The sequence below is a fragment of the Halichoerus grypus genome, chromosome 11, assembly GCF_964656455.1.
Source record: "Halichoerus grypus chromosome 11, mHalGry1.hap1.1, whole genome shotgun sequence".
In the NCBI taxonomy this organism is placed as follows: Eukaryota; Metazoa; Chordata; class Mammalia; order Carnivora; family Phocidae; genus Halichoerus; species Halichoerus grypus.
The window spans coordinates 5,861,252-5,884,880 of NC_135722.1; the positions used below are offsets into that span (position 1 = coordinate 5,861,252).

Genomic DNA, 23,629 nt, shown 5'->3' on the forward strand with positions numbered 1-23,629 from the left:
CATGATCCATAAAAAACAAAATGATAAATTTGACTTCATAAAAATTAAGAACTTCTAAAGACACTTAAAAGAATTAAAGGACAAGCCAAAGACTCAGAGAAAATATATTCAAACCACATATCTGGTTTATCCAGAATATATTTTTTTAACCTCTCAAAATTCAGTAAGAAGAAAACAAAGAACCTAATTAAAATATGGGCAAAAGATATGAATATACACTTCACCAAAGAAAACACATGGATCGCAAATAAGCACATATTTCAAAACTTATCAAATTGTATACTTAAACATTTGGGGGGGCGCCTGGGTGGCTCAGTTGGTTAAGTGACTGCCTTCGGCTCAGGTCATGATCCTGGAGTCCCTGGATCGAGTCCCGCATCGGGCTCCCTACTCGGCAAGAAGTCTGCTTCTCCCTCTGACCCTAACCCCTCTGATGTGCTCTCTCTCATTCTCTCTCTCTCAAATAAATAAATAAAATCTTTAAAAAAAAAAAAAAAAAACATTTAGGGAACAGGAGCTTTCAACTTTATGTCAAATGTGTTATCATTTTTAAAAAGTTTGAAGAAAATGTATCACAATCTCAGCATCTGCTCATTTTGTGTAATGAGTATAATTATTTATATTATCCTTTGTTATTTTATGTATTTAAGCAAATATTTCATATTTTAAACATTTTCTGGATGTTTTTAAACATTTACTGAGTATCCACTGTATGGCCAGCACTGGGCTTAACACTGGGAATGCATGGATAATTAAGACAAAACTTTTATCCTCAAGAAATTCATGGTCTAGTAAGGGAGACAGATGCATTTACAGATCATTTTAATAAGAGAATCAATTATAGAGTAGTGGCTAAAAGTGTAGACTTGGGAGTCTGGCAACTTCGAAGAAAATTAATTTTAGGGTCCAGACTAGAGATAAGAAGACCAATTGGAAATTATTATAGGCAAGAATAATAAGATTCTGAATTAGGACCATTGTAGGGATAGAGACACATAAACACAAAACTGACCAAATTTTAGTTAGATCAGTGACCCAAAGTTAAGAACCTCTGTTATAGACTGATCAGAAAGAAGAGATAAAGAGGTTAAAGTGACTCAACCAGTATTTATTCAACACCTGCTATATGCCAGACATTGTACTGGGTTCTGGAAACACAGGGATGATTAAGGCAGACTATACCCATCTCCTCATGGAGTTCACATTCCAGTTGAAAAAGACAATAAATAAATACCAAAACAATAAACCCTACAAGATTCCTACAGGACATAATAGGTGCAGTGAAAGAAATAAGCAGAGCAGGAAGATAAACTACTTTAAATAGGGTGTCAGGGAAGGCTTCTCTGGGGAGGTGACATTTGAGCTGAGAAATAGAAATGGAAGTGAACCAACCAGTCACATGAAAAACTAGCAGAAGAATTATTACAGGTAAAGGGAACAAGTACAAAGGCTCAGAGATGAGAGAGGGTGGTGTGTTAAGGAACTTCTGTTCCCTAGGTCAGTGTGGCTGGAGAACAAGTGAACTGAGAAAAGAATTATAGAGGGGTGCCTGGGTGGTGCAGTTGGTTAAGCATCTGCCCTTGGCTCAGGGTCCTGGGATCGAGCCCCATCTAGGCTGGCAATATAGAGAAGGGAGATGGAGTGGTCAAAGGCATAAACAGAAGCCTTGAGCACCTTCCACATTCTAGGTGCTTTGAAATTATTTTAAATAATTTTTTTTCAATTTCAATTCCTAACAACCCTAAGTGTCATTATTCTCACTTTACAAATGAGAAAACTGAGACACAAGGAGGTTATATAACTTGTGCATAATCACAAAGCTAGTAAATGGCTAACCAGAATGACTAAATTGTATAGTCATATGCTCCTCCTCTAAATTTCTCTGCTTTTTAAGCTATCTATTCATGCAACAAATAATTTTTGACTACCTAATTGTATACAAAGCATGATGAAAGGTACAAAAATTCAAAATAAGACTCTATGTTGAGCAATTTTTAAAATAGAAAATGTTCACAATATGTCAAGAATAGAAAAAAATGTATGTTTCAAAGCTCTATATATAGTTTGATTATAATTTTGTTTAAAAAACATATTATTTATGTTTGATATATTGTCTGGGCTTGTGTATAATTATTACTATAAAAAGACTGGAGGGAAGCCTGGGTGGCTAGGTTGGTTAAGCATCTGACTCTTGATTTCAGCTCAGGTCATGATCTCAAGGTCATGAGACTGAGCCCCACATCAGGCTCCGTGCTGGGTGTGGAACCTCTAAGATTCTCTCTCTCCCTCTCCCTCTGCACCTACCCCCTCTTCACGTGCATGCACACTCACTCTCTTAAAAAAATAAAAATAAAAAAAAAGATTGGAAGAAAAATCATCAAAATGTTAAAAATTATTATCTCTGAATGGTGGACTTACGAATGATTTTTATTTTTTCTTTTTATTTTACTACATTTTCCTGCAGTTCTACAATAAACATATAACTTTAATTCAATGGAATGGTTAAAGGGAAGAGTCAACTTATAAGGGACTAGGGAATGGAGTGAACAAGACTAGATAAGAGCAATGAGTAGAGATTGCTCCCTTAAGAAATTTATGTAAGAAAGGAGAAAAACTGAGGATTGGTTGTCTTTGTTCATTCTTTTGTAAGACTGGAAAAGACTTGGTAACATATGCATATAGGGCAAAGAAGCCAGTATAACAGAGGCAAAGATTTAAATAGCAAAACTGATGTGACATAGCTTCAACAGGAAGGGACTAGAGTCCAGAGAAATAGCACATTTATTCTTTTTATGGGATGAGAAATACTTCTGGAAATATAGAATATTGTTCATGTTCATTTACATGGTGCTTTATACTTTTTCAAATTGTTTTCTCATTACAAAATCAAAGCTACCTGTAAAAGAGACCATGTTTTTCATTTTATATATCAGAAAACTAAGGTACAGAGATGTAAAGCAGAATTTAAAAACTGGATCTTGAAAGTTTTTTATACAGTGAATCCCTATGTTTTACATTCTGAGAACCCCAAGTACAAAAAGATCAAGATAACCAAAATCACACCAAGTAGTTAATGTCAGAGTCAGGACTACAACCCATATTCTTCAAAATTTATTCTACATCTTTTTCTTTTAAGATTTTATTTATTGGGGCGCCTGAGTGGCTCAGTTGTTAAGCGTCTGCCTTCGGCTCAGGTCATGATCCTGGTCGGGCTGCCTGCTCAGCGGGAAGCCTGCTTCTCCCTCTCCCACTCCCCTGCTTGTGTTCCCTCTCTTGCTGTCTCTCTGTCAAATAAATAATAAATAAAATCTTCAAAAATTAAAAAAAGATTTTATTTATTTGAGAAAGAAAAAAATGAGTGGGGGAGGAGCAGAGGGAGAAGCAGACTCCCCTCTGAGCAGGGAGCCTGACACGGGGCTCTATCCCAGGACCCTGGGATCATGACCTGAGCCGAAGGCAGGTGCTTAAAACCAACTGAGCCACCCAGGCACCCCAATATTTATTTTACATCTTAATGCTGAGTATAGACATTTAGATAAGTTTGTGACCTTTTTGTAGGAAGTGTTCTTTTATAAACACCTTGTACCGGGGCGCCTGGGTGGCTCAGTCGTTAAGCGTCTGCCTTTGGCTCAGGTCATGATCCCAGGGTCCTGGGATTGAGCCCCGCATCGGGCTCCCTGCTCAGCAGGAAGCCTGCTTCTCCCTCTCCCTCTCCCCCTGCTCGTGTTCCCTCTCTCGCTGTGTCTCTCTCTGTCATAAATAAATAAAATCTTTAAAAAAATAAAAAAAATAAACACCTTGTACCTACTCAATCAAAAACACTTTCTTGTAATATAAAAGCATTTTATAATAAAACAATTACAAATTAGGTTCTACATATAGTCACACTTCTGAAAATATGTATTACAGATGAAGTAGTTGCCATAAGAATGATTTGTCTAAGGCCATGGAGCTAATAAGAGACAGATATTTTCATTACAACTTAGTATTTTAAATTTAAGTTGCAAAGAGAATTTGAAGAAATACCACTTGGACAATCTCAACCTTCTCAGTAAAAACAGAAGATAAAGAAATTTGTTTAGATGAGTTCAGGTAGGTTGGAACATACACTATTCGAATTATATTAAAGGATAATAAAGTTAAAAGAATAAATAAAAGAATAATTACTGAACAATCCTAACAAAGTTAGAAATTCTACTTCAATGTGTAGTGTGCCCAATGCCCAGTGTTATGATTTATACTAGCAACATGTGGCAGCTTGGAAATAAGAATGGAAAAAGCAAAGAGTGGGGATTATCCAAGCTTGAAGACTGTAAGAAAGGAAAGATAGAAAGTCAAGGCAGCAGGGGATTATACAGTGCCAAGTGGTTAATTAACCATGGGTAGGGAGGCCAGAGCAGTGTCAATATAAAGAGGAGAGAAGGAAAGGGGAAGATGAGAGTTCAAAAAACTTCAATTTCATATAACCACTTCTTTGTTTTTTCTTCCAAGATTTTACTTAAATTCAAGCTAGTTAACATATAGTGTAGTATTAGTTTCAGGGGTAGAATTTAGTGATTCATCACTTGCATATAACACCCAGTGCTCATTACAAGTGCCCTCCTTAATACCCAACACCTGTTTACCCCCATCCACCCACCCACCTCCCCTCCAGCAACTCTTTGTTCCCTATAGTTAAGAGTCTCTTATGGAAGGGGCGCCTGGGTGGCTCAGTTGGTTAAGCGACTGCCTTCGGCTCAGGTCATGATCCTGGAGTCCCGGGATCGAGTCCCGCATCGGGCTCCCTGCTCAGCAGGGAGTCTGCTTCTCCCTCTGACCCTCCCCCCTTTCATGTGCTCTCTCTCTCCTCTCATCCTCTCTCAAATAAATAAATAAAATCTTTAAAAAAAAAAAAAAAAAGAGTCTCTTATGGTTTGCCTCCATCTGTTTTTATCTTATTTTATTTTTCCTTCCCTTCCCCTATGTTCATCTGTTTTGACATGAGTGAAATCATATGGTATTTGTCTCTCTCTAACTTATTTCACTTAGCATAATAGTCTAGTTCCATCCATGTTGTTGCAAATGGCAAGATTGCATTCTTTTTGATGGCTGAGTAATATTCGTGTGTGTGTGTGTGTGTGTGTGTGTGTGTGTGTGTGGACACCGTATCTTTAACCACTCATCAGTCAATGGACATCTGAGCTCTTTCCACATTTTGGCTACCGTGGATAGTACTGCTATAAACATTGGTGGGGGGATTATTTTATTTATTTATATATATATATTTTTTTAAAGACTTTATTTATTTTTTGACAGAGAGAGACAGCGAGAGAGGGAACACAAGCAGGGGGAGTGGGAGAGGAGGAAGCAGGCCTCCGCCAAGCAGGGAGCCAGACGTGAGGCTCAATCCCAGGACCCTGGGATCATGACCTGAGCCAAAGGCAGACGCTTAACGACTGAGCCACCCAGGCGCCCCTATTTATATTTTTTTAATAATTATTTTTTTAAAGATTTTATTTATTTGACAGAGACAGCATAAGCAGAGGGAGCGGCAGGCAGAGGGAGAGGGAGAATCAGGTTCCCCACTGAGCAGGGAGCCCAATGCAGGGCTCGATCCCAGGACCCTGAGATCATGACCTGAGACAAAGGCAGACGCTTAACCAAGTGAGCCACCCAGGCACCCCGGTGGGGGGAGGGAATTATTTTAAACCTGATATATAATTCACACCATAAATTTCACTATTCTAAGTGAGTTTTAGTATATTCACAAGGTTATACAACCATCACTACTATCTAATTCCAGAACATTTTTATTACTCCAAGAAGAAAACTCATACCCATTAATACCAACTCCCCATTCCTCCCTCCTCCTTCTAATCTCCTTTGGATGTGTCTCTATGGACTTGCCTATTGTAGACATTTCATATAAATGGAATCATACAATGTGCAGCCTTCTGTATCCAGCTTGTTTCACTTAGCATATTTCCAGTTTTCATCCATGTTGTAACGTATACCAAGACTTCACTCCTTTTAATGGCTGAATACTACTCCATTGTGTGGATAGAGCACATCTCACCCATTAACTGATGGACATTTGTGTTGTTTTCCGTTTGGGGATATTATGAATAATGCTGCCATAAATATTAGTGCATGAGATTTTGTGTGGGCATTGCTGAGTGAAGATAATTCTATGTTTAACTATTTGAGGAACTTCCGAACTGTTTTTCCAAAGTGGCTGCACCACTTTACATTCCTACCAGCAAAGTATGAGTGTCCCAATTTCTTTATATCCTTGCCAACACTTATTTTTTTATTACAGTCATACTAGTGGGTATCAAGTGGTATCTCATTATGGTTTTTTTTTAAATTTTATTTATTTATTTGAGAGAGAACAGAGTGAGAGAAAGAGCACACACGAGTGGGGAGAAGGGGCAGAGAGAGAGGGAGAAGCAGGCTCCCCCCTTGAGCAGGGAGCCCGATGCGGGGCTCGATCCCAGGACCCCTGGATCATGACCCAAGCCGAAGGCAGATGCTCAACCGACTGAGCCACCCAGGCGCCCCTCATTATGGTTTTGGTTTGCATTTTCCTAAAAACTATGATGTTGAACATCTTTTCATGGGTTTATTGGCCATTTATATGGATAAATGTTGTCTTCATCTACTCAGGCTGCCATAACAAAATACCACAGACTGGGTGGCTTAAACAATGGAAATTTACTTCATACAGATTTGAAGGCTGAGAAGTCCAGTATCAGGGTGCCAGCAATTCAGTTCCCAGTGAGAGCTCTCTTCATGGCTTGCAGACAGCTTCCTTCTCACTGTGTCCTCGCATAGCTTTTCCTGGGTAGGTGCACTTGGGAGAGAGATTTTTCTTTCTTCCTCTTCTTATAAAACCACTAATCCCATCATAAAGGCCCCACCTTCATGACCTAATCTAACCCTGATTACTTCCCAAAGGCCTCATTTCCAAATACCCTTGCACTGGGGATTAGGGCTTCGACATAAGAATTTTGGGAGGACACAAACATTCAATTCATCACATACATCTATTCAGATCCTTTGCCTATTTTAAAATTAGTTGTCTTTTTTTTTTTTTTTTTTTTTTTTTTTTAAAGATTTTATTTATTTATTTGAGACAGAATGAGAGAGAGAGAGAGAGCACATGAGAGGGGGGAGGGTCAGAGGGAGAAGCAGGCTCCCTGCCGAGCAGGGAGCCCGATGTGGGACTCGATCCAGGGACTCCAGGATCATGACCTGAGCCGAAGGCAGTCGCTTAACCAACTGAGCCACCCAGGCGCCCCAAATTAGTTGTCTTTTTATTGTTGAGTTGTAAAAGTTGTTTTGTACTCTGGATATTAGAATCCTATCAGATACATGATTTGGGCGCCTGGGTGGCTCAGTCATTAAGCGCCTGCCTTCAGCTCAGGTCATGATCCCGGGGTCCTGGGATCGAGCCCCATGTCGGGCTCCCTGCTCGGCGGGGAGCCTGCTTCTCCCTCTCCCACTCCCTCTGCTTGTGTTCCCTCTCTCGCTGTGTCTCTGTCAAATAAATAAATAAAATCTTTAATTTAAAAAAAAAAAATCCTATCAGATACATGATTTGAAAATATTTTCTCCCATTCTGTAGGTTGTCTTTTCTCTCTTTTTTTAAAGTTTTTTTTCCCCAGTTGTATTGAGGTACAACTGATATATAACAGTGTGTAAGGTTAAGGTGTACAACCTGTAAATCTGATACTTATATGTCCCAAAATGATTACTACCTTAGCCTCAGCTAACACTTCCATCACATCACATAATTACTGTCTTTTCACTTTCTTGATAGTGTTCTTTGAAATACAAAAGTTTTTAATATTGCTGAAGTCCAATTTATCTATTTTTCCTTTGGTTATTTGTGCTTTAAGTGTCCTATCTACGAAGATTTACACCTTTATTTTCTTGTAAGAGTTTTATAGTTTTAGCTCTTATATCTAGGGTTTTGATCCATTTTGAGTTAACTGTTATATATAGTGTCATATGACTTTTTTAAATGTGCTAAGTGGGTAACCATAAAGTCTACTCAGGAAATAATATTCAAAATGTCCTTTCTTCCCATACCAGCCAAATCACTGCCATAGGCTGCTAACATTGTCTGCTATGGAAATGAAAGGGATATGATAATCCAAGAGGCCAGAGTTGGAGCAGTAAGTGCCCAGTTGATTACACAATGAGGGATAACAACAGTTCAAGGATTTTAAGTCAAAGCAGGTACAATGCAGGCTAGCTCCCACTAACTACTGAATAAAAGCCACTTGCCTGCAGGATGAGCCAACTTCCAGGATCTCTGATGTTAAGAGCTCTCCTTTTCTTCTTCCTCTACCTACCCAACCTCAAAAGGAAGAGAAACATGTCAATGTTCATGTCCTTTCCATTTCCTTTCCCTTCACATCAAATCTTGAACATATTCTCAATAGTGAAGTATGATTAGATACATTTAACAGGGAAAAGAGTAAAGAAATATTTTGGAAGCAAAAGAAAACAAATTCATTTTTTTGAAGATTTTATTTTTTTAAGTAACCTCTACACCCAACATGGGGCTCAAACTCACATCCCTGAGATCGAGTCGCACGTTCCACAGACGGAGCTAGCCAGGCATCCTAACAAATTCATTTATCTTAACTTCTCTTGATCTTCAATCAATCTTCTCTTTATAAAATCTTGCCACGTGTTATGCAAATTTAGCAGCAAGAGACTGTTTAGGACATATCGAAGTTTGAGGATTAAATGTGGACTCAACAATGACCTAGGAGCCCACAAATTCTTCCCTTACTTCTAAATTTAATATATGAGGCTGAGGTAAAGCTCAGTTTCCTCATCTTGGAAAGAGAAATCGTGATAACACATAAGTCTGACCTATCTCTGGAGAATGAATAAGATCATGTCTACAAAATGAGCTCCTGGGGAAAAAGTGTTAGATGAATACTGAGTCTTGGTGCACCTGGGTGGCTCAGTCATTAAGTGGTAGAGTACAAAGAGACAAAAACTAGACTATCGTAATCATAACCATACAACAATAGCACAGCTGTCTTCCCTACTTTCAAGGGCTACTATTCTTATCTGGTCTTCTGAAGGAAAAAAAAGGGCTGTAAATTTTTTGACTTGGGAAAAACACTTGAACATGACTGGTTAAACTGTATTTTACAGAAGAGTTAAATTATGTCAATAAACATGGGAATGAGGAGGTGGTAATTAAAAAGATAAAAAAGAGGGGCGCCTGGGTAGCTCAGTCGGTTAGGTGGCTGCCTTCGGCTCAGGTCGTGATCCCCTGGGATCGAGCCCCGCATCAGGCTCCTTGCTCAGCGGAGAGCCTGCTTCTCCCTCTCCCTCTGCCTGCCTCTCTGCCTGCTTGTACTCTCTCTCTCTATCTCTGTCAAATAAATAAATAAAATCTTTAAAAAAAATAAAAAGATAAAAAAGAAATCACAATAATATGAATGGAAGAAACAAGAAAGAAACAGCAAAACAGGGACCTATAAACATGGCCTTTTTCATATTCCCTCATCTTATCACTCTCTTCTACCTTTTCTTTTTTTTTCTTTTCTTCACCAGAGTAAGGACATAATAGGTAGTAGCTTCTAGATCTGGACAAGAAGGACAAACTAAAACCATCACATTTTGCCAAATATTTATGATAGAAGCAGTTCTACATAAATGGATAAGTAGATATATAAATGGATATAAAATGAATTTCTATATAAATGGATAAGCATATCATGCAGAATAATAGTACATATATTAATATGAAGTAATGAGAATTTTTAAACACATAAGAATTTATATTAATGGACATCATCCTTCAAAGTACAGAGGTATTCTGATTGACAAAAGACCTCACATCTGGTCTGAGGTGTCTTATCCTAATAAGCACCTGGGAATCATTAAGTTAGGAACTTAAAGATATATTTAAATTCATTTATAACTGAATAAATAATAATTCTACATAATAAAAGGAGAATTAACAAAAATTCAATTAGATTAGATAATGGAGAAAAGAGAGGATGCCAAAAAAAACTCAAAATTTATAAGCCTGGAAAATTATGAATGTTTGTATCATTGAAAGAAATGGAGACATTACAGAGCAAGTTAGTTGCAAGAAAATGAAACCCATTTTAGATATGTTGCACATGTATTTCCACGGAACCTTTAAATGGAATAGTTTAATTGACAATCAAAGCTGGAAACATGTTAGTGATAGAGAGGAAAAAAATAAGTCTCATCAGCATAGAAATGATATTAAAACTTTAAAAGTAGAAAAGCTATTTTTTTTTTTTTAAAGATTTTATTTATTCATCTGAGAGAGAGAGAATGAGAGACAGAGAGCATGAGAGGGAGGAGGGTCAGAGGGAGAAGCAGACTCCCTGCTGAGCAGAGAGCCCGATGTGGGACTCGATCCCGGGACTCCAGGATCATGACCTGAGCCGAAGGCAGTCGCTTAACCAACTGAGCCACCCAGGCGCCCTAGAAAAGCTATCTTAAGTAAATATAGAATAATAATACAGACGGGGCACCTGGGTGGCTCAGTTGGATAAGTGACTGCCTTTGGCTCAGGTCATGATCCTGGAGCCCCGGGATCGAGTCCCACATCGGGCTCCGTGCTCGGCAGGGAGTCTGCTTCTCCCTCTGACCCTGCCCCCTCTTGTGTGCTCTCTCTTTCTCTTTCTCATTCTCGCTCTCTCAAATAAATAAATAAATAAAATCTTTAAAAAAATAATAATACAGAATAATGAATGGAAGAAAGGCATACTGGTGACTGAACTTTAAGGACTACCCTCTAGGTTACCAAAGAAGCACCTTGAATATACATACCTCCATTACAGTACTTATCAGATTATATTTTATTTACAGAGCTACCTCTCCCTATGACTTCCTGTGGCAAGTAGATGTTCAATTAAAGGTTTTTTTAGATAAAAGAATAGTTAGGAAACCAGAGAAGAAAGTGAGCAAGAAAGAGAACATAAACCATTAGAGAAGAAGTAAAATGGGGAGATTACCTTGGTCACTATTTCTTAACCCAACATAAATAAAACACTCAAAAATAAGAGCCTGTTTGTATACAAATTGATCTGAAGTATTCCAGATCCAGAGAAAAAGTACCTTAATACAATCCTGATAGAATAGACTGAAAAGTAAAGAAAATCGAAGCTGGATGGCTCGACAACAGCACAGTTCCCCAAAGAGAGATCAGACCTTATTTTAGGCACTGAGAGATATCAACCAAGCAACAAAGAGAACAACATAGTTAAAGTGAATTCAGAGGCATACTATTAATTTGGTATAGATAAGTAATTTTTTTTAACATCTGGAAATCTGATGGTTAATGAATCAGCCACCAGAGACTTCCTAACGAAGCTAATTAAACAGTGTAAAGATTTGTGAATGGACCAATTTAAAGCAGTTTGTTAATAATGTTACAGGAATGCTAAATAAATAACGATAGTAATAAAGGCATAATTAATGGTGCATAAACCAGAGAGCTAAGGGATTTAAATCTTAAACTTGGACAATTTCCTTTGTGAGTTTCAGTTGAGTCATTTTTGTTACTAATTAATAAAAATAAATAGCATTATTGACTGGAGGATAGTATTATGAGCCTGGAAAGTAGACAGGCTGAAGTTGGCTACTAAATGTGATTGACTATGATCAAATGACTCAATTTTTTTTTAAAGATTTTATTTATTTATTTGACACAGAGAGAGAGAGATCACAAGTAGGCAGACAGGCAGGCAGGCAGAGGGAGAGGGAGAAGCAGGCTCCCCGCTGAGCAGGGAGCCCGATGTGGGGCTTGATCCCAGGACCCTGGGATCACGACCGAGCCGAAGGCAGATGCTTAACCGACTGAGCCACCCAGGCACCCCTAAATGACTCAATTTTTATTGTGTACTTGATATGCAGTACTTCTTCTTTGTACAAAAAGTTAGCCACCTGCACCTTATCACAAGGATATAAAAAGAGATAAATATGCATAAAATTGCTGTGAGCTTTTAAAATAATTAAATTAAAACTAAGTTACTAGGGTGCCTGGGTGGCTCAGTCGTTAGCAGCTGTCTTCGGCTCAGGCCATGATCCCAGAGTCCTGGGATCGAGCCCCGCACAGGGCTCCCTGCTCAGTGGGAAGCCTGCTTCTCCCTCTCCCACTCCCCCTGCTTGTGTTCTCTCTCTCGCTCTCTCTCTGTCGAATAAATAAATAAAATCTTAAAAAAAAAAAAAAACTAAGTTACCATGACACAAACTGTCTAAATTTTGTATTAGCATAACAGGTGGTTATTCCATAACCTAAATTCAATTCAATACATTCTCTCCAGGTATTAACAGTGATAATAAAACCATTCCCTTGTACCTGTATAGGTTTTCACCTTTTTCAAAGCATTTTCACAAATATTAATTGAAGAAATTGTATTATGTACGATCTGACCACTGACTGTACAGGCATGGTAAGTATAGGTTTATGTTTCAGGAAATATTCCTATCTCCTCCTTAGTGCTAATAATAACATACTCCCTGTTATTTATGTGGATTTTCACTTCTTTCAAAGCACTTTTACACATATTAACTAAAGCAGTGGCATTAGGAATGATCTTTCCATTCTTTGACCATCCAAAGGGCAGAATTCAAAAAGAGAAGAGGACTAAAGATTGATAAATAGACTAGATGGTTTTGAGGCAGTCAACTCATCATTCTTAAAGCTGGACTCAGGTTTCCCAAAAGTCTTAGAATCAGAGCAAACTCTCCAGGACAATACACTGATTCTCCCTTTCTTCTAGACATAGGCTTTGGGAGGCAGTAGAATTAAGTGATTAAAATATCTTAGGTATATGCATAAGGGGAGAAACCAAATCTGTCTTGATCATCTCTGTAATCCCTCCATGTCAAGCACAAGCCTCAGTAATCATCATGATGATTACCACAGGAAGAACATTCTAACCAAGCTCCCACAGAATATTTGTTATGGAGCTATTACTTTTCCTCCACAATTATTGCTTTCAAATATGTGCACACCAAGAAGGACCTAAGATCAGGGGCCTGGGTGGCTCAGTCAGTTAAGTGTCTGCCTTTGGCTCAGGTCATGGTCCCAAGGTCCCGGGATTGAGCCCGCATCAGGCTCCCTCCTTGGTGGAGTCTGCTTGTCCCTCTCCCTCTGCCCCTCCCCACACCCCGGCTCGTGCACGCTCTCACTCTCTCTCAAATAAATAAAATCTTTTTAAAAAAGATTAGGATCACAGAGCAAAAACCTGAGGTCCATTAAGAATCTAGGACACGGGCACCTGGGTGGCTCAGTTGGTTAAGCAACTGCCTTCGGCTCAGGTCATGATTCTGGGGTCCCGGGATCGAGTCCCACATCGGGCTCCCGGCTCGGCGGGAAGCCTGCTTCTCCCTTTCCCACTCCCCCTGCTTGTGTTCCCTCTCTCGCTGTCTCTCTCTCTGTCAAATAAATAAATAAAATCTTTAAAAAAAAAAAAAAAAGAATCTAGGACACAAGGGCACCTGGGTGGCTCAGTCGGTTAAGGGTCTGACTCTTGGTTTCAGCTCAGGTCATGATCTCGGGGTCCTGAGATCTAGCCCTGTGTTGGGCAGTGCAGAGCCCACCTGTCCCTCTCCCTCTTTCTCCTCCCTTACCTTCTCTCAAATGAATAAATAAATCTTTAAAAAAAAAAATCCAGGATATAGACTACCAGAAAGTAGATTCAGAGGGCCAAGACAATTTCAAAGGCAAAGGGAAATATACCTGATGACCCTTAATTTAGCAAGCAAACACTTTTAAATCCCCATGCTTAAACTAAAAATTACTTCAGCAAACTGGTACAGCCACTCTGGAAAACAGTATGGAGGTTCCTCAAAAAGTTAAAAATAGAACTACCATATGATCCAACCACTGCACTACTAGGTATTTACCCAAAGGATACAAAAATACTAATTCAAAGGGATACATGCACCCCAGTGTTTATAGCAGCATTATCTACAATAGCCAAATTATGGAAACAGCCCAAATGTCCACTGACTGATGAATGGCTACAGAAGAGTGTGTGTGTGTGTGTGTGTGTGTGTGTGTGTGTGTGTGTATAGGAATATCACTCAGTCATAAAAAAGAATGAAATTTGCCATTTGCAACAATGTGGATGGAACTAGAGAGTATTATGCTAAGCAAAATAAGTCAGAGAAACACCATATGATTTCACTCATATACAGAATTTAAGAAACAAAACAAATGAGCATAGGGGAGAAAAGAGAGCGAGGCAAACCAAGAAACAGACTGAAGAGAACAAGAAGAGAACACATTGATGGTTACCAGAGGGGAGGTGGGGGGGGGATGGGTAAAATAGGTGATAGGGCTTTTAAAGAGTACACTTGGTGGGGGGCACCTGGGTGGCTCAGTTGGTTAAGCGTCTGCCTTTGGCTCAGATCATGGTCCCAGGGTCCTGGGATCGAGGAGCCTGCTTCTCCCTCTCCCTCTGCCCTCCATTTGTGCTCTCTATCTCAAATAAATAAATAAAATCTTTAAAAAAAAAAAAAAGTGCACTTAGTGCAATGAGCACTGAGTGTTATATGTGAGTGCTGAATCATTAAATTGTACACCTGAAACTAATATTACACTGTATGTTAACTGGAATTTAAATAAAAACTTAAAAAAATAATAATTAAAAAATTAAAATTACTTCAAAAAAGAAGTTCCAAAAGGGAAAATTATTTCCTATACGTTTATGTCCCTAGGGTCACTCATCTTGTGAGATGCAAAAATAGTTTCTTCTTTTTCTTTTATATGACCAAGATAAAGGAAGGTACTTTGGTTTATGTAGTAATTGGGTTACTGGAAATGTGGATCTAAATAAAATTTTTAATTGATTGTCTTTTAAAAAGCACAAGGAACACTGCCATTTTTTAAAGTTCAATGGTAAAATAAATAAATAAATAAATAGTCCAATGGTAATACATTTCATAAACATTTATAATATTACACTGCTCTAATGTAGTTTTTTTATTGTTTCCATATTTAACACACAGCACATTTTCTTAATGACAAATGTACAGTTTAAAAAAAAAACACAATCTACTTATATTTTAAATTTAGTTGGAGAAGGTTTCTTTTAAAAAATATTTTGTAAAATCTGTAAATTAACCACACATTAGGAAAAGACAGGGCCATTGGATAATTTACAAACCACACAACTATAAAAGATAAATATGAAAGCACAACACTTCTCAGATCATTTTGATCTCCTTAAAATAATGTATGTCCTTTTGCTTAAGATTATTCTCAAGTCAAAGGAAAGAAGAACTAAAACCAAGGTCAACAAAAGCTCCTAAACCATACCAACTTTGGCATGTGGAGTACAATATTAATACTAGCCAAAACAATTTACAGTAAAGCCTTCTCCACACATTATTTCTTTGAGGCAGATGGAAACAAATACTTTACCAATAATTTTATTTTATATCTGGGATAATTTTGCCTGAGGTTGTACAGAGAGTATTCAGAGACACTATAGAAACCTAGGTATCTTGTTCATTCCTGTATCTATACAATTTTATAGATCGTCTTTCAGTAGGATTGCCAGATAAAATACAGGACAAAATACTGCATGGAACATACTTACACTACAATATTACTCATTGTTTATCTGAAATTAAAATTTAAGTGGGCATCCTATATTTTTATTTGCTAAATCTGGCAACACTATCGTTCAGTTTGTCTGTTTTAGAAAATACCAAATTCACTGCCAGGAAGAGACTTAATCTCATGAAAGTAGAGTAATTCTTTACCTTTTAGGAACTTCTTGAGAACCAAACCACCATAAATGCTTCCTGCAGAAGCAACTGTAAGAAACAGAACACAAAGAAATATCACAAACAATTAAACAGATTTTATCTAAAGAATCTAATGGAAGCCTAAAAACACTGTTTATAGATACAGAACATAAAAAAGGTGACCACTCTGTAATGAGTTTACTAAAAATGGAGGCATCAAAGAAGCATTATGAGGCTACAACAACTCTCTGGCAGCAGATAACTTCTTGGAGATGAGAACTAAATGGCAAGTCTTTTCACCTACATCCAATACCAGGACTGCTTCTTTAGGTATTACTATTCCTGAGAGAAAAGGATTATAGGAAGACTGCAAACTGTAGCAAGTAATCAGAATATATCATGCCAATAACCCATATTCCAGTATAAGATTCAATTAAAAATTTTGGCCCTTCTTTTAAACAATTTACTCTCTAGTAGAAAACATTAGACTATCAGGTAAGAATTCTTCATATCTAGAGTTCTAACTCTGAACATCAGAACATTTAGACCAACAATCTTTTTCTTAAAAATTTTTTTAAGTAAACTCTACCCCCAACGTGGGGCTCAAACTCACAACCCTGAGATCAAGAGTCACATGCTCAACTGAGCCAGCCAGGTGCCCCTAGAACAATGATTCTTCAGGGAAAGAGGGTGAGGAAGGAAGCAGGCACCTAAGAGGGAAAAAAGATCAGAACCACCTGGAGACTTTTTCTAAATTGAACATCTCTCCCCCAGAGGGTCAACCCACAGTTAAGAATCTAAGAATCACTGCCACAGGAACCAGTGAAAATGTGTCTCTCTCTCTAGAAATGTGTATTCCTCAGGCAGGGGGAAAAGGTTGAGAATAACTGAACTACAGTGAGAGGCAACACCATTCTCTAAATGTGTGCTGTCCAAATACAGTAGCCACTAGATACATGTGGCTATTTAAATTTAAATTTAGCTAAATTAAATTAAATTAAATTAAAAATAAGACTCCTCAGTCACACTAGCCATATTTCAAGTGGTCGTTAGCCAAGTGTGGGTAACGGCTACTGTACTGAACAGCACAGATAGAGAACATTTCTATCATCACAAAAAGTTCTACTGAAATGCAATGAGAGCAGGGCTTTACATTTCCAGATTTTGAATGATTCTAGACAAATGGTATTTCAAAAGGCCTGAGCCCAAGTAACACAGAATATTCAATAAAAGACAATCATCTTGGGTGACTGGGTGGTTCAGTCAGTTAAGTGTCTGCCTTCAGCTCAGGTCATGATCCCAGCATCCTGGGATGCAGCCCCACATGAACTTGCTTCTCCCTCTCCCTCTGCCGCTCCCCGTGTTTGTGCTCTGTCAAATAAATAAGTAAAGTCTTAAAAAAAAAAAAAAAAAAGACAATCATCTTTTTCTTAACATTCCTCACAGGCATACACTGGTTCTAACTTAAGGAGAGTGGGTCACTGGGACAGGGATGGCAGGTGGTAGCAGGCCTACACTAGTGATTAGTGAGGAAATGAACATTAATAAGAAAAAAAATACAACCTATATATCTCACAGTGTGTCCATGATGTTTCTCAATTGTGTATGTCACACTGTTTCCTCATACATCCTTTTTTAATTTTAACAAGTACCGACCGTATCAACAATTGTTGAGGGGCGCCTGGGTGGCTCAGTCATTAGGCATCTGCCTTCGGCTCGGGTCATGATCCCAGGGTCCCGGGATCGAGCCCCGCATCGGGCTTCCTGCTCAGCGGGAAGCCTGCTTCTCCCTCTCCCACTCCCCCTGCTTCTGTTCCTGCTCTCACTATCTCTCTCTCTGTCAAATAAACGAAAAAAATCTTTAAAAAAACAAAAAAATTTTTGAAAATGGGTCACTTTTGGTGAACATACTCAGCAATTATCCTGCCTGCTCCACACCTCTTCCAGCCCCCAATTTTTAGCTATACTTCTAATGTCTCTGTACTAAAGTAATAAAGTGCTATCCTTCAAACACAAAGATAACAGTAGAGACTTATTTGTAAAACATTATTTTTAAAGCAACAGCATTCCCCAAAATTCCCTCTAAAGAACAGAAGATGATATTTAAAAAAAAAAAAAAAAAAAAAAAGGAGGGTGGGCGCCTGGGTGGCTCAGTCGTTAAGTGTCTGCCTTCGGCTCAGGTTATGATCCCAGGGTCCTGGGATTGAGCCCCGCATCGGGCTTCCTGCTCAGCAGGAAGCCTGCTTCTCCCTCTCCCACTCCCCCTGCTTGTGTTCCCTCTCTCGCTGCGTCTCTCTCTGTCAAATAAATAAACAAAATCTTTAAAAAAAGAAGGCTACATGAAGACACAGACACAGATAAACAGAGAGAGAGACTATCCCATGAAGGCAGAGGCAGAGATTGGAGTGATATGCCTACAAGCCAACACCAAGAGCTTGCTGGCAACTACTAGAGGCAAAGAGAGAGGCATGGAATAGATTCCTCCCTCAGAGTCTCCAGAAGGAACCAACCCTACTTAGACCTTGATTTTGGACTTCTGGCCTCCATACCTGTGAGGGAATAAATTTACATTTGTGGTACTTTGTTATAGTAGCCCTAGATAACATTGTTTTTCATCATCAGAGATTTCAGACCAACCACATCACTTCATACTTTCAAGTAAAGATGGCAGACTCAGGGGCACCTGAGTGGTGTAGGTCGTTAGGCATCAGACTCTTGGTTTCAGCCCAGGTCATGATCCTGATCAGGGTCATGAGACTGAGCCCTGTTTGGGGCTCCGGGCTGGGCATGGAGCCTGCTTCAGATTCTTTCTCTCTCTCTCTCTCTGCCCTTCCCCCACTAGCTCTCTCTCTAACTCCTGTCTCTAAAATAAATAAATAAATCTTAAAAAAAAAAAAGATGGCAGATTGAACATACCCATTATTTTTATTACCTCCTGAAATTGCAATAAAACAATAGAAGGGGTATTTTTTAGAGGAATAAACCCACAAGGACAGATTAGAGACAAAGATGATGACAGTAAAATTCTAGAAACTGAAAAGCAGAAGGACTAGTAGGTTGGATTCAGGGGACCTTAGAAATTGAATTATAATCCAGAAAAGGGAAAGGCCAAGAAACAACCCAAATGATGCAACAAAATCCCCCAAAGACTCAGGAATGGTAGAATCAGGAACTTTTGGAATTAGAGGTGGGGTGGGAGCTAAAATAAGGAGAGATAGTTGGAAAAATGAATTTAAGAAGTAGTCGGGCAGGGGCGCCTGAGTGGCTCAGTTGTTAAAGCGTCTGCCTTTGGCTCGGGTCATGATCCCAGGGACCTGGGATCGAGCCCCACATCAGGCTCCCTGCTCAGCAGGAAGCCTGCTTCTCCCTCTCACACTCCCCCTGCTTGTGTTCCCTCACTCACTGTCTCTCTTTGTCAAATAAATAAATAAAATCTTAAAAAAAAAAAAAGTAGTCGGGTCTTTAGATTCTTTCCTCCACTCAGCATTCTAGGGACTGACCCTTCCTAACCTTGGCAGGGGGTGGGGGAAGGGTTATTCTTTGAAAAGGAAGAAGCATGGGTTTTTGAGTTGAGGACCAAAGTTGTATTAAAAATAATTGGCCTGAATGAACATAAAGACTGAATGCTGAGCTATCTCTCTTACCCCTCCATCCCAGAACACTCGCAATCTGGCTTTTTCTCTACCTGGTGAGAGGCTATGAATTTACACATAGAAAAGTCTGGCAGAACGCTTTTGAACGTTAATTAACAATTATCTCAAGGGATGAAATGACTAGAAAGTCTCACTTTCCATAATATATATGTCTGTAATGTTCGAATGTTTTATGATAAACATGTATCACCCTTCCTTCTACCAAAAAATTATGAAAATTATTACATGAAGATCAGAGACAATAAAAACAATAAAGAGAAGAGAAAGGCCCCTATATTTCATACGGGCTGAACAAATCCATTAGGTTCAAAATGCCTATGGAATTGGGTTTTTTGCTAAAAGCTACTATGGCTTAAGTCCTCCGCTTTGAGTGAAATGCATCCTGCTACCTTGGCCAGTTTATTGGATTAGAATCAATGCATAAACTAACACAACCATATACAGACCAGCATCACCCTAGCCATCTAGCTAACCAAAACTCTCTTATGAACTGTGGGAACTCTGTCCAGTCAGAATGTGGAGTTCACGCACAGTAATAGCAAACCAACCTGTCATATCTCTCTCAAGGATGTTTAATGCTAGGTACCCAAAGAGAAGACATGGCTTTCCAGTTCAGTGACACAATGTCTTGTAGAGCCTAAAGTACTATTCAGTCTCAGCTGGGACTCAGGATGACTCCTGTAAGGCTGACAGAACAACTTCATCCCAAAGTATCCTTCAGTAAACCTACAGACACACACATACACACTCTCTTCTCTCTCTCACACACACACAACCAAACAAAAAAGTTATCACTTCAAAAGTTCAAGAAAGTTAGTTGTTGGGGCGCCTGGGTGGCTCAGTTGGTTAAGCCTCTGCCTTTGGCTCAGGGCATGACCGCAGGGTCCTGGGATCAAGCCCCGCATCAGGCTCCCCGCTTCCCTTAGCGGGGAGCCTGCTTCTCCCTCTCCTCCCTACCCATGCTCTCTCACTATCTCTGTCTCACTCTCCTAAATAAATAAATGGAATCTTTAAAAAAAAAAATAGTTAGTTCTTCCAGGGACACTCAATGCATCAGCTCAAGAGTGTAGGCAGAAACAATGAGAATAAAAGCCAAATGGAAAAGGTTTATTTTCAAACTAACTGCAAGTTAGAATTATGAAAGTATGCACCATTTATCATTTTTTTCTTTTCCTTTTCCTTTATTTTTTGGCTCTCTTCCAACTATCAAAGGCTGGACATGGAAAAGGAGATAAAATTCAATGTAATATAATTTTGTTGTGAAAGAGGAGGTTAAGAAGGAGATTGTTTCTGAGAATTCTTAAGCCAGTAAAATAAATAATCCTCTGATGTCATTGTATTCACCTTTCCTGTAGAACACATTTGTAAATCTATCACCAGATACTTTATTGCATAGTTATTTAATCTTTTTAACTATGGAATAACCCTGGAGTGATAACATGATAAAAGATTATGACTAACTTAAATTTTTAAATTAACTATAACAAATCATAACAAAACAAAGACAGAAAATCAATATTTCTTCCTCTACTTACTAGTTGTTACACAATGAAGAGTATTTCCCTGATGCTTAGAATTTAATGCTTCCATGGAAATCACTAGCTGTCCTTCTAGCAATGCTCCCTTTGATGTTCCTGCTGTTTCACACTTCCAGTGAATTATTAAATATTTCAAAATCTGAAAAGGGCACAATTCAAAGAAAACAAATCTTTAGAAATCATGGCAATATCAAATTTAGATGATAGTTTACAATCCTAATTTCTAAAAAATAATATTCTTGCTTGCAAAATGTCAGATTTACATTTTGTTCAGAACAAAGCATTGTGTCTACACAGAAGAAATAACCAGAAAACTGACATAAGAAAGGAGACATGGGAAATTAACACAATGCCCAACAAGACAGGAAATGGAGACAATAAATTGCTTTATTCAAAGGGTAAGTTCATCTGGAAATAATAATTTGGAAAAATTAAGTGGGAGTTTGTTTTTCCTGTTTCTTTTTTTCTCCCCAAGTAAAAACCAATATGAAGATTATGAATAAGACTGGCATCTGGCTATGAATCATCTTTACCTTTCATTAAACCATCATTTCTGAGGATCAGAATATAGTTAAGAGCACTGGCTTTGGAGGCAGACGCCTGGGTTTGAATCTCTGATGTGCCATGTGATCTTGGGCAAGTTATTTAACTCCTCTCTACCTAAGCTTCCTCATTTACCAAAATGAGGACAAAACCACCAGTTATGGCTGCTGTGAAATGTAAACAAAATAAGAGCAAAGTGCTTAACACGGTGCCTTGAAAATAGTAAATGCTTAATAGACATTAGCTTTTATTTAGAGTAAGTTCATCTGCAGTGAAGACCGCACACAATATTTTAAGTTTTAAGGTTCCAAGATGTCTAGATAAAACATTCAATCTTGGGGCGCCTGGGTGGCTCAGCCGTTAAGCGTCTGCCTTCGGCTCAGGTCGTGATCCCAGGGTCCTGGGATCGAGCCCCACATCGGGCTCCCTGCTCCGCGGGAAGCCTGCTTCTCCTTCTCCCACACCCCTTGCTTGTGTTCCCTCTCCCACTGTGTCTCCCTCTGTCAAAAAACAAATAAAATCTTTAAAAAAAAAACAAAAACATTCAATCTTGATGAGACAAATTTAAAATATACTGTATTTAATTCCATTATTTATGAAAGTACCCTCTCACTTCCACACTAAGGTACCACAAGGAAAATTACTACCCCTTTTCTTAAAGGCAAAGAGATCTCATCTCAGTAAGAGAACTTGGGAATGATGATCCTAATGTGTACGAGAGTTTATAAAAATGGTTTCCAGGCGTTCCTACAATCTAACACTTTCCTTCACACGTCCTCTGACGCAGTGTGCTCCCCTCTGCTAAGACTTTCCCGCAGTGTCTTTATCCGTGAGAGAGCAGTTGGGAAAAGAAGACTGGCTTGGAGTGAGAAGTTCTGGGTTCTAGCCTAGCGTCTGTCGTCTGTAAAATCGAATCCTCCAACTTTGAGGATAATGAAGGAGGCAAGAGGACCGTCAGGTCAACCCCGTCTGGCCTGTGGTTCTGATCTGTCTAGTCCCCCTTACAAAACCAGTGGCGAAGAATTCGATCAGGTGGCGGCTGTGAGGGTGCTGCCACGGCTGAACCCACGTGGCGTGGCGGCGCCGGGCGATCCGCCCCACCCCCCAGGGCACGAAGGTTCTCCGGGCCGCGGGGTGGTCGGAGCTCAGGGAGGCCTCTGCACCGCAGCCACCCACCACCCGACTGCTCGGGGCCCGACCCAGGAACGCGCCCCACACCGTGGCCCACCGGCCGGCTGCACACGACTCTCCCTCACGCCCACTTCGCCCGCACTGGTCTCGCCTTCCGCCCGGGGCTGCCCATTCGTCCTTCCTGCGCGCCCCCTCGGCCCGCGAGGACCCCCCTCCCCCGGCCAGTCTCCGGGCCCTAACCTGGTCCGCTAACGCCTGGCAAACACTTGAGCCTCCGGGGCCTCGGTTTTCTGGGCTGCCAGGTGGGGTGTCCCCCCACCTGAGGGAATGGTTCCACACTGCCCAAGCGCTCCCTCATCTGCTCCTCACAGCCCCGCGTGGGGCCGGCGGGCTTTCACCGAAGCACCTCATTCCCACCTCAGGCACCGCCTGACCCCTCGGCCCAAACTTCGCGGTCCCCTCACAAAACCCTTCCCAGAGTGTCCGCCTCCGTTTTCTCTCCCTCCCCGGCATCACCTCGCAGACTGCCACGGCAGCGCACTCCATGACGCGGAGGCAGCAGCAGCGACGCCCACCGCCGGCTGCCCGCCCGGCCGTCGACCTCCGCCGGCGCCCACGCCCGGTCGCTCGGCGTTCTTCCCGCCCGCGCGCGCCCGCCCCGCCCACCGGGCCGCCGCGCTTGCGCACTTCGCGCCGCGCCGCCCTCAGGCCGCGAACCGCCGGGGCTTGCCAAGAGCGGTGGGGAGGTGCGGGGAGCCGCGAGGGCCCGTGGGCGGGCGGGCCGTCCGGCTGGGGAGAACCCGCGGGTGGCGACTGAAGCTCGAGGCGAGCGAGAATGAAGCCAGGCCAAGACTCTCCTTCCTCCGGAAAGGGACTTTCCCACGGTCCCGCCGAGGTGCAGCCCTCAGCCGGGAGAAGCTGCTGGGGCCCGGTGCAGGATCCCCAAGCCGGTTCTTGGCTCCCGAGCGGCCTCAGCTCCTGCGGGGGCTGCCCCAAATGCTCTAGGCC

The 23,629-nt window shown here is 40.4% G+C and overlaps 1 protein-coding gene across 2 annotated transcripts in view; it reads right to left on the reverse strand.

The window, feature by feature from the left end:
- The window catches only part of TOP6BL (TOP6B like initiator of meiotic double strand breaks), a 101,364-nt gene extending 78,115 nt beyond the window's left edge, over positions 1-23,249 (reverse strand). For both annotated transcript variants that reach the window (XM_036121470.2, XM_078057747.1), the window contains exons 1-3: positions 23,138-23,249; positions 20,945-21,086; positions 15,772-15,825 (exon numbers count right to left, since the gene is read on the reverse strand). In XM_036121470.2, coding sequence (XP_035977363.1) covers positions 15,772-15,825; positions 20,945-21,086; positions 23,138-23,167 — 226 coding nt within the window. In that variant the 5' untranslated portion in view covers positions 23,168-23,249. The remainder of the gene's footprint in view (positions 1-15,771; positions 15,826-20,944; positions 21,087-23,137) is intronic.
- Positions 23,250-23,629: the final 380 nt, after the last annotated feature.